The sequence below is a fragment of the Gekko japonicus genome, unplaced genomic scaffold (genome assembly GCF_001447785.1).
Source record: "Gekko japonicus isolate JY-2015 unplaced genomic scaffold, Gekko_japonicus_V1.1 scaffold441, whole genome shotgun sequence".
In the NCBI taxonomy this organism is placed as follows: Eukaryota; Metazoa; Chordata; class Lepidosauria; order Squamata; family Gekkonidae; genus Gekko; species Gekko japonicus.
In genome coordinates this window covers 730748-742169 of record NW_015172017.1, presented here as the reverse complement: position 1 = coordinate 742169, position 11422 = coordinate 730748, and the positions used below count along the sequence as shown (strand labels likewise).

At 48.9% G+C, this 11422-nt stretch overlaps 1 protein-coding gene across 1 annotated transcript in view; it reads left to right on the top strand.

Moving 5' to 3' along the window:
* LOC107118175 (complement factor I-like) overlaps positions 1-10518 on the top strand; it is a 22960-nt gene extending 12442 nt beyond the window's left edge. Inside the window, exons 10-13 of the mRNA XM_015420453.1 lie at positions 1845-1951; positions 3951-4228; positions 8189-8290; positions 10035-10518. Coding sequence (XP_015275939.1) covers positions 1845-1951; positions 3951-4228; positions 8189-8290; positions 10035-10252 — 705 coding nt within the window. The 3' untranslated portion in view covers positions 10253-10518. The remainder of the gene's footprint in view (positions 1-1844; positions 1952-3950; positions 4229-8188; positions 8291-10034) is intronic.
* The last annotated feature ends 904 nt before the right edge of the window (positions 10519-11422 follow it).

Here is an 11422-nt window from a genome sequence, read left to right as displayed (position 1 = left end):
GCAGCTCCTTTTGCCCAGTTCCCTCAACCCCTCCCTCCTGCTTCCTGTTCCTGCTTCGTATGGGAGAGAAACTCAGTGGATGACCTTGAGCTTCTTAGCATCTGAAGAAATGAGTGCTGACTCCACAAACCTCATGCTGGAACGAATGTCCTTGGACTTCTCTTTTGTTCTGCTGCCATAGACCAACATGGCTGCACCTCCAAAATGACACACTCTCAGTCTAACCTGCTTCACATAGTTGTGGAGGAGAACAGAGGACCGTGTATGCCACTCAGAGTTCCTTGGAGTAAAGGCAGGGGCAAAAATGTAGCCTTACAAGGGAATCCTAAGAGTAACCGAGCTCTCCATTTCCAGATTTGCTCTGGTGGCTTTTCAGGGGTCGTTTTGAGGCAATTTCGAAGCAGTTTTTCTCCAAGTAGGCTCGCCAGCTCTGAGTTGGGAAATACCTGGAGATTTTTGGGGTGGCGCCTGAGCGGTGGGTGTTGCCTTCTGACACACTTCCGGTGATGTCAGGGGGTGTGGCATATTCAAATAAGTCATGCTAATGAGTTATGCTAATGAGCTCCTGCACCTCTTTTTCTACAAAATGACCCCTGGTTCCAGAGCAAATTTGCGCGGGATCCCCCAGAATTACAGCTCATCTCCAGACTACAGAGATCAGCAGCTCCCTTGGAGAAAATAGATGTTTCGGGGGGTAGACAGTATGGCCTTGTACCCCACTGAGGTCCCTGTCCTCCCCAGGCTCCACCCCCAAATCTCCAGGAGTTCCCCAACCTGGATCTTTCCTTAAGAGTAAAGGGCAATTTTATATGTTGTGTGTTCAAACACCCTCAGGGTGCGTTCCGACAAGGCATTTACAACGGTATAGGTGCCGGTTGGAATTGGTGTACTTACCGGCGTTCACACGTAGAACATCTGCCTTCTGTCCCTAACCGTTGCAAAGAGCTTTAAACCGTTGTATTCTGCCACTAGGTCCCCAAGTGGTGGTATCCTGAGTGCAACGGTTGTAATCGCTTTACCCCCGTCTGATCGCTCTCCACTGTTGTAGAGCCACTTCCGTTCGGAAGTCCGAGGCTTCCGATTTTCGCCCCCCATTTTTTTTGTTAGGTCGGCGATATGCGCTTGGGCGAAGCTTCGCCCCGGCGTTTTTTTAAAAAAGAAAAGGTCCTTAGTTTAAGGTTTTAAAGGAGTCCGGGACCTCAGGGAGGCCAGTTTGCTCTTTAAACTTTAAAGGTAAGTCCTCTCTTCAGGGCATGCTTTTCTGGATGGGGTGTTTTGCGCATGTGCGAAGATCGCCATTCTGTGGATGCCTGCCTATGTGCATGCGCAAACTAAGTTTTAAAAAAAGCCAACGCCCGCTGTGTGTGAATGGGCATAAAGCGATGGGCTCCGCAGACAGGTGGTAAGTGTGGTCGCGTTTCAGCCGGCATAAATTGCACCGGTTGGAGCCGGTGCAGTTTATGCCGGCTGAAACGCCCCGTCTGAACGCACCCTCAGAATGCAGAACTTTGCACCTAAAGTTAAGGAAATAGTTAAGGAAGTGCTGAAGTCTGGGCAATACATGAAGGATTGTAGTCACACATGGCCCCATGAAACTGCCTTATACTGAATTTTACACTTGGTCCATCAAAATCAGTATTATCTGGTCTCAGGTAGGGGGTCTTTCACATCATCTCCTGCCAGACTCTTTTAACTGGAGACATTGGAGATTGAAACTGGGGCCTTCTCCATGTCAAGCAGATGCTCTACCACTGAGCCACAGCAAAACAGTAGGGAGATAATTTAAAAAAGCATAATCCGTACACAGCAAGAGATACAATTTAACCTTTCTGTCTTTTGTGCAGGGTGAAATTCCTTGGCAGGTGGCAATTATACGTCCTGGATCTCATGTGACCTGTGGAGGGATTTATATTGGGGGCTGTTGGATTCTCACTGCTGCACACTGTGTTAGGTAAGTGACTTTGGGGGTTTTCAGGCATCAAATTTGTTCTAGCTAGATTACAGTATAGCCTTGCCTTGGAGCAAAGGATTGAACAAAGTTATATTTTAGTAGTTTATATCAGCTGTGTATTGCTTTGATGGGCATGGTTTCCCCCAAAGAATGCTTGGAGTCATAGTATGTGTAAAGAAAAATGGCTCCTTGCTCTGTTCTATAAAGTAAAATCTTTGGTTCAGGCTGTTTAGAGGCCTATAGAAACTTTCCAAGAGATGGTTAGAGATAGCAGATAGAGCGCTGTGACCTTGCTAAGTTGTTTTCGGCTGAGGATGGTAGCCAATGTTCCCTCTAAGCTGTGGAGTCTTGTGAGCAAAAACTCTACTTTGTGAGCTACTGACATTAAAGTTGTGAGCAAGCAACTTGGCTACTGCATAAATTAGTTTGCTCTGGAGCCATCCTTCCTGAGCTAAGACAAAAATGTGTGAGCTGGAGGCTAAAAAACTGTGAGCTAGCTCACACTAACTCAGCTTAGAGGGAACACTGGATAGTACTCACTGCCCTTGGAGCTCCCAGTTAGCACATTCCAAGCAATTGAGCTACCAACACTTGTGTGGGGGTGGGCCGGGCCTAGCTGCAGTGTGGTTTCGCTTCTCCCCCTTTTGCTCTTGTTCATCTCAGGATGTCACGTGCCTAGCAACTCAGAGAGTTACATAGGGCTGCCAAGTCCCCCTGGAGGGCGGATTCCCCCCCCCCCGCTTTGGAGGCCCAATTTCCGCCACCGCGGAATCGGGCCCCGGGGGAAACCCCACCCTGGCGTGCACGTCAGCCGGAGGTGACGTGATGACGCCAGGCACGCTGGGGGCGGGGCCACAGCCATCTGAGGGGAAAACTACTAAACATCTGGGAGGCATAGCACTCCCGTGGTGAACCCATGGCAAGCCGCCAAAGCCGTGTGGTAAAAAAAAACCTCACCGTATGTAGTGGCAAATGCTTTGCCACGGGCTGCGTATGGGAACCTCCCAACGTGTGATTGCGCCGGTGCGCGGCTTCCTCCCCCGTCGTCCTCTTTGCTGCGGGGAAGCCACCGTCGCATCTGATCACATAATGGCGCATCAGACTGCGACGGCGCAAATAGCCATGCCCCCCCCCCCCCGCGTGTTTGACGGCACGTCTGACCGGGGCCCATGATTCTTTGCTAGCTTCGTTCTGACCCATGCTAGTCTGGCTTCAAATATTCTCATTGCGTCTCAACTGCCGTGCAAGCCTGTACTGGGAAAAAGGGGCTTTGGGCCTAGTACTAATTAGTAAACTGCAAGTACTTAGAGAGACCTTAGACCAGACATGCAGATAGCGGATGTATACATGGGCTTGTGTGAATTGCCTGTTTCGCAAAGGCTCATGGGGCATGCTCTTGAAAGAGCCACCATGACCACCAGAGGGGGTATAAAGCAGGATCATCGCTGGAAGGTAGGGTTGTCAGCTCTGGGTTGGAAAATACCTGGAGATTTTGGGGGCGGAGCCTGGGGGAGGCGGGGCTTGGGGAGGGGAGGTGCTTCTGCAGGGTGTGATTCAATAGACTCCACCGCCCGAGGCAGTCATTTTCTCCAGGGGAATTGATCTTGGTCATCTGGAGATGAACTGTAATAGTCGGAGATCTCCAGGCACCACCTGGAGGCTGTAGGGTTGCCAAGTCTAGCTTATCTCCGTAGCGGGGGACTCCCGGGTGGATCCTGGAGCGCACGTGCGTGAAGCGTGCTGCACGCATGTCACCAGGAAGTGACGTTATGACACCGGGCACGCTGGGGGCGGGGTCACGACCATCCAAGGGGAAACCACAGTTTCCCCTCGGATGGTCTTGGCCCTGCCCCCAGCGTGTCTGGTGTCATAACGTCACTTCCTGGTGATGCGCACACCGGGGTGGGGTGAATAATTATATAACCCCTTTGACTGATTAATTCATGTACTGAATATCTACAGGCTAAGGTTTTATATTTGTATTTGTTTTCTTTTTCAGAGAAAGCGATGTTCGTGCCTCTGTGATATGGACTGGCTTGTTAAATATGTTAATTTGGAGCCATAGGATTGAAACCTTTTCTTTAAAAAGAGTGATCATCCACGAGGACTATAATCCCCAAACATATGAAAACGATATTGCTCTGCTGGAAATGAATGACAAGTATCCAAGGCAGATGTGTTCTCGACCCAACACGGTGGCCGCCTGCATCCCCTGGTCCCCTTATATGTTCAGAGCAGGCCACCAGTGCAAAGTGTCCGGCTGGGGACGGGCAGAAGGTAATTAGAATTTTATGACAGAGTAATGGAATTATGACTTCATCCATTGCAGCTGGCCTGTAACCCTGCCAAGCTAGAATGAGCCAAGGTTCTCCTGGAATGGCAGCTGGTCTCCGGGCTACAGAGAGCAGTTCCTCCCGGAGAAATTGGCAGCTCCACAGGGCGCATTCAACGACGTTCATGACACTCTTGTGTAATAATCCAATAACAGAAGGCAAAAACAAGTGTAGTAAACAGACTCACTACTTAAAAGGTAAAGGTAAAGGTTCCCTTGCTCGAAAGCCAGTCGAGTCCGACTCTAGGGTTGCGGTGCTCATCTCTGTTTCAAAGCCAAAGAGCCAGCGCTGTCCGAAGACGTTTCCGTGGTCATGTGGCCGGCATGACTAAACACCGAGGCGCACGGAACGCTGTTACCTTCCCACCGAAGAGGTACCTATTTATCTACTTGCAATTTCTTGCTTTCGAACTGCGAGGTTGGCAGGAGCTGGAACTAGAGACGGGAGCTCACTCCGTCATGCGGCGCACTCGGGTCTCGAACTGCTGAATGACCGACCTTCCACAGCCTGCAGCGTCTTAACTACTTACAATTTGCCAAAATGCTAAAGAACATGTGACAGAAAGTAGCGCATACAAAGTAGCCACATAAGAAAAGACACAAGACGGAAGCAATGAAGAACTTGTGTGATAATACACTACAACAGAAAAATCCACAGAATGATGGAGAACTAATGAAATAATGCGATGTTGTGTCCGGATGTTTGATTACAACATATCAAAGTCCATCCTTCATCCTGGTGTTCCCTTTAAGTTGCTGTGGTTTCCATGCTTTTACTCACATGCACCGGGAACAATAACAATTCAATACGAGAACGGACGCGAATCTCCAATATGTAATCAGCCTCAGCAGCTTCAAACTTCCAGCAGGACTAACAGCTGAGATATTTGGTGTTGTGTACTAGCGGAACCGCACATGCGGTCGGGGCGCCACGTGGCCAGACCAACTAGCGAAGCTTCGCTACCAGGGACAAGGAGTCCTAGGATCCTAAAACCAGCCAACCGGCGAGTAGGGATTCTACGGAGAACTTCTTTTTTTTTTTTAGGTAAACAAATTTTATTTTCTTAGGAATTCAACATTTAAAATTAAACCATTTCATCCTTTCCATTGTCTACTTTGTGGACTTTTGTCCAAAAGTCTACAGCTTTCTCGCAAGTCCACCACATATGGTAAAATGAGCCCTCATGACTCTTACATTTCCAACATTTGTTTGACATATTCTGGTTCATATTTGCAATTTTTTTCGGAGTCATGTACCACCTATACATCATTTTATAGCAATTCTCTCTAATATTAGTACAGGGCGATATCTTAATAGAGTTTTTCCACAAATATTCCCAGGTTTCAATCAAAACTTCCTTATTCATGTTTATTGCCCATTTTGTTGTTGTTCAGTCGCACAGTCGAGTCCGACTCTTCGCGACCCCATGGACCAGATTACGCCAGGCCTTCCTGTCTTCCGCCGTCCTCTGAAGTTGGCCCAATTTCATGTTCGTTGCATCTATGACACTGTCTAACCATCTCATCCTTTGCCGTCCCCGTCTTCTTTGACCTTTAGTCTTCCCCAGTACCAGGGTCTTATTCTCCAGTGAGGGCTCCCTTCTCATTGGGTGGCCAAAGTATTTGAGCTTCAGTTTCATTATCTGGCCTTCCAGGGAACAGTCAGGGTTGATTCCTTTTAGGATTCTACGGAGTAGGGATTCTACGAAGAACCTATAAGATTGTAACTCCCTATCACAGGTGTGTGTGTGTGTGTAATGGGTGTGGTTGTAAATGGATATATAAGCAGCCTGCATCTCCTTTTTTGGGAAGGGGCACCTCCAACCAGATGTAGCCAATTCTGGTCCCCGGCGGGGGATGGGGGGTAGCTTTGCAAGCTCCAAGTTGGGGAACTCTTGGAGATCTGGGGGTGGAGCCTGGGGAGGGCAGGGACCTCAGTGGGGCACAATGCCGCAGAGTCCACCCTCCAAAGCATCCATTTTTCTCAGAGGAACTGATCTCTGTAGTTTGGAGATGAGCTGGGATTCCGGGGGATCCCCAGGTCCCACCTGGAGGCTGGCATCTGTACTCAGTGGAGGCAGAGGTCCTCCACCACCAGGCAGGAACCCACAGCTGCTGATCAGCTGGCCAGCAGGGGCTTACCAGGAGAGAGAGGAAGGCCCAGGCCGCGTGGACAGCATTACGCAGGAAGTGGTATCAACACACCAGAGACATCTGGGCGACACTGGTATTTGGGCAAAAATTCTATGGTAGAAACTGTCCTGCCAACCTAGCAGTTCGAAAGCAAGAAATTGCAAGTAGATAAATAGGTACCACTTCGGTGGGAAGGTAACAGCGTTCCATGCGCCTTGGTGTTTAGTCATGCCAGCCACATGACCACGGAAACGTCTTCGGACAGCGCTGGCTCTCAGGCTTTGAAACAGAGATGAGCACCGCAACCCTAGAGTTGGACTTGGCTGGCTTTCGAGCAAGGGAAACCTTTACCTTTTACCTAGAACCTGTTTTTACTACAGCGTTATTTGCCCAAATACCAGAGTGTCATGTAGTGTTCCCTCTAAGCTGAGTCAGTGTGAGCGAGCTCACAGTTTTTTAGCCTCCAGCTCACAGATTTTTGTCCTAGCTCAGGAAGGGATGGCTCCAGAGCCAACTCATTGATGCGGCAGCCAAACCGCTCGCTCCCACCTTTAATGCCAGCGGCTCACAAAGTGGGATTTTTGCTCACAGGACCCCACAGCTTAGAGGGGGCATTGGTCAACACAGTGCTGTCAACAGCCTGATAGCATCACTTCCTGTGCAATGCCAGCAATGTGGCTTACCTAGGCCTTCCCGTTTCTCCTGATAAGTCCCCCCCCATCCCCTGCCAGTTGGCAGCGGGACTTGGCAACCCTACCCGGCAGTAATGTTGTTACCATTTTTTAAAAACTGGTAGTAGGTGGGGGGTGAGAACGCAGAATGGCAGGGGCAATGGAAATGGAGAGGCAATTAAACTGGAGGAGGGTGGAGAGGTGCAGAAATCCACCCCTCCCCGTCTACACAGATCCCAAACGATGCTCCCTCTAAGCTGTGGAGTCTTGTGAGCAAAAATTCTACTCTGTGAGCTACTGGCATTAACGTTGTGAGAGTGCGATTTGGCTACTGCATAAGCTCGTTTGCTCTGGAGCCATCCCTTCCTGAGCGAAGGCAAAAATCTGTGAGCCGGAGGCTAAAAAACCTGTGAGCTAGCTCACACTCACTCAGCTTAGAGGGAACACTGAGATCCCCCAAACCTATTTTCAGCATGATCTTCCTGGAAGGATAGCACCATAGCAGGTTGGGGGGGGGGGGAAGCATGACAAAGCACATACACACACACCCCACTCCAGTTTGGAGGGAATGCAGGCACAACCTCCATGTGGAAGAGACTAGAGACTGGGATAGGGACTGCTCTTCTCGTTCAGGTGGAGTAGTTGTCCTGTCAGGCTGAGGAAGTAGCTCTTTTGACAGGCAGGCTGTAATGTACCCAGTCCAGACAAGTCCAGAGACAAACGTCGAGCTTCGTTCCAAGAGACAATGGACTATACGGATCCTACCCCGCTCCAATCAGGGGGCTAGGTTCCCGGCCCAGAGCCTATGGGACTCTCGGCCACTGTAAATAACCTATTGGGAAGTGGGGTGTGTGTGTTTTGGGTGGCGGTTTCTCGGGGGATATAAGCCGGCCTTCGAGCCAGCCAAAGTCATCTTGTTCCTGATAGAATAAAGTACGCTTTGCTGAAATCACTCTCTGGTTGCGTACTTTTCACAGGCCTTGGGAGTCTGCTCCTGTTCTGGGCCACCACACCAATCGCATGGGTCCCCAGCTTGTTTTTACTGAATTCTGAACAATTTCTAAACTCTTTTTTTTTTTTGCTCTTTTATTCCTCTTTTAGGTAATCAAAGACAATTTACACTTCAATGGGGCTATGTTAACTTAATGTCCAACTGCTCTGAAATCTACAAGGATCGTTATTTTAAAGGCATGGAATGTGCAGGTGAGTGTGATTCATGTAACTTCGGTGCCCACCCTGGCACGTACCCGTGAGCCAAGACGATTTAGGCTGATTTGTTTCGGTACCTTAGATCCAGCTGTGCACACAAGCAGAAATATAAATGGACTTAGCACAGTGGGACTACCGTGGGGGTAGTGGGGATACAAGAAATCTGGCAGCACAAGTGGCTACCTTGGGTTTTTCCTTGCATTTCTTCTCATTCAGGATCTCTAGAACAAGTGGAAATTTTGTACTGGATCCAACCCAGTAAATCCAAATTGCACCCCCTACGGTGATAACAGTCTAGCCATCTAGAGCGGCCACCGATGTAGCAAAATGTTCAAATACCTCCCCATCTGCTGGGAACAGCATAACTTCCTCTGCAGTCACAAAGCTCTTGGCCAGTTATTGGGCAGAGAGGCAAATAATGAATAGCATAGGGAGTAGGTTTGCCCATAGGCAATTCTCTAAGTTAACAAGAATTCAGTCTCTTGCTTTTTGTTTGATTTTTTTAAATACAACATATAGAACTTTTACAATAACTCTATAAACTTCTATAAGACTTTGGGTGCGTTCAGACGGGGCATTTGCAACGGTATAGGTGCCGGTTAGAATCGGTGTACTTACCGGCGTTCACACGGCGAACATCTGCCTTCCGTTCCTAACCGTTGCAAAGAGCTTTACACCGTTGTATTCTGCCACTAGGTCCCCAAGTGGTGGTATCCTGAGTGCAACGGTTGTAATCGCTTTACCCCCATCTGATCGCTCTCCAACGTTGTAGAGCCACTTCCGTTCGGAAGCCCGAGGCTTCCGGTTTTTGCCCGCCTTTTTTTTTTAGGTCGGCGATATACGCTTGAGCGAAGCTTCGCCCCGGCGTTTGTTTAAAAAAAAAAAGAAAAGGTCCTTAGTTTAAGGTTTTGGAGGACTCTGAGACCTCAGGGAGGCCAGTTTGGTCTTCAAACTTTAAAGGTAAGTCCTTACCATTAAACTTTAAATGTAAGACGGGGTGTTTTGCGCATGCGTGAAGATCGCCATTCTGTGGATGGCTGCCTATGCGCATGCTCAAACTGAGTGCTTTAAAAAAAAAAAAACCGCCGATGCCCACTGCATGTGAACGGGCATACAGCGATGGGCTCCGCAGACAGGAGTTAAGTTTGATCGCGTTTCAGCCGGCATAAACTGCACCGGTTCCAACCGGTACAGGTTATGCTGGCTGAAACGCCCCATCTGAATGCACCCAGTGTGTGAAATGTTAACTGGAAGCAACATCCATTATCACTAAGTAACACCTTGTATGAACAAGGTATCTATATATACACTTGGGCCTTTCTGGATATTCTGGATTGTGTTGCCTGTCATCAGTTGCTGCATTCAGATGTCAAACTGAGATTTTACTGAAATTTGTCACAATGGGCACAAACACATGCTTGTGCATTTGCCCCTCTCTTCCTTCACATATGACGCTTGAATCAAAACGTCCTCAACCAAACTCCAGTTTGCTGTGATATCCAGATTCAGGCTTCTTGGTCAAAGGAAGTAGGGGTGTTCTGTGCCAGGTGGAATTCTTAACCTTATTTATAGCCTCTCGTGGAAAAATCCCAGTTTAGAGTTGAATAATGCACCAATGCACCCAATATCAAGCTTTACGACAGTCTGAGCACTTACCAAAAAATGGTCATGTTTCAGTTCCACAAAATGATGCATCTAACAATGAGGTGGGGTGGTTTTTTTGCTTTTTCTCCCTCAGGTACATATGATGGTTCTGTAGATTCCTGTGCAGGTGACTCAGGAGGACCTTTGGTTTGTTTCGACTCTAATAATGTAGCTTATGTTTGGGGTATTGTGGGTTTCCGTGAGCGCTGTGGTGAAGCAGAACACCCCGGTGTTTACACAAAGGTAGCAGATTATTTCGAATGGATTAGCCGGCATACTGGAAAGGCTGCGGTTTCTCGGTTTAATGTGTGACATTTGGAATCGAGGATTTTCTCCTTCTCTGCTGCAATAATGGAAGGTCGGCTGTAGAAGGGACATAATTCCAGCTCAAGTTAAGCGTGTTTCTTCCACTGAAATCAACGGATGCAAAAGTTGTTACCTCTGACTGGGTCATGCCCTGGTAGTTTAGCAATAAGGACTCTCAGAAATGTCCATTGTTCTTTGAAAAGTCTGTTGGCCTTCTAAAAAACCAATCATTGCTTTTTCACTCATCTTGCATGTTACAATAAAAGTGATGCACGCACCAATTTTTTTTTTTTAAGGGCATTGTGTTTAGATTTGCAAATCATATTACACCACTGACAGGATGGCATGCATTAAATAGATAATACAAGGGCAATCTACAGAGAATATTTAGGTGCCAAACAATTTAAACTCAGCAAGACAGGCCACCACACACCTCTGAGCTGAAGCCGCCGGAAGTGGCATAAATCAAAGTCTCCCGTTGGATCAAACCTGTGGAGTAGCCCAATAAGCAGAAGGCTGCAAAATGCTAGAAAATACTGCTAAGTATGAGCGTCCATATCCCTGAGGCTGAGTCAAAGGAAAACGAGTCCACAGAAGACACCACAAACATCTATCACTATATCTAATAGCCAAGTTGCCCCCTCCGTGCGGATCGCTATATCCGCACTTCGGGGGCACTTGGGGGGCAGGGGGAGGTCTGTGCACTCCTGGGGCAGTCCCCAGGGGTGCACAAAAATCTAAAAACTAAAAAAAAATATCGGGGGGATGTTTAAATCCCCCCGAAAGTGCCAGAGTGTTCGTGCGCATGCGCACGAACGCTCTTTAGCCGACCTTGCCACAGCCACCTGGAGGAGGCCGGGCGGACAGGCAGGCGGCCGGGGAAACAGCGAGGCCCGAGGCAGCCTCGATGCGGAGCCGGAAGGGGGGGGAAACAGCCGCTCCGAGAGACACCCCGCCGCCAAGTGAGGAGGGGGAAGAAAGTCGGGGAGGGGAAGAGAGACTGCCGAGGCCCGGCGGATGTAAGCCGCGCGGGCCTCGGTACACGGGGAAAAAGAGAGAGAGAGAGAGAGAGAGTGGGGGGAGGGGGAAGAGAGACTGGTGAGGGGGGAGAGACAGCCCGGCGAGGCCAAGCTTTGACGGGGGAGAGAGAGAGAGACTGGGGGGGGAGTGAACGGG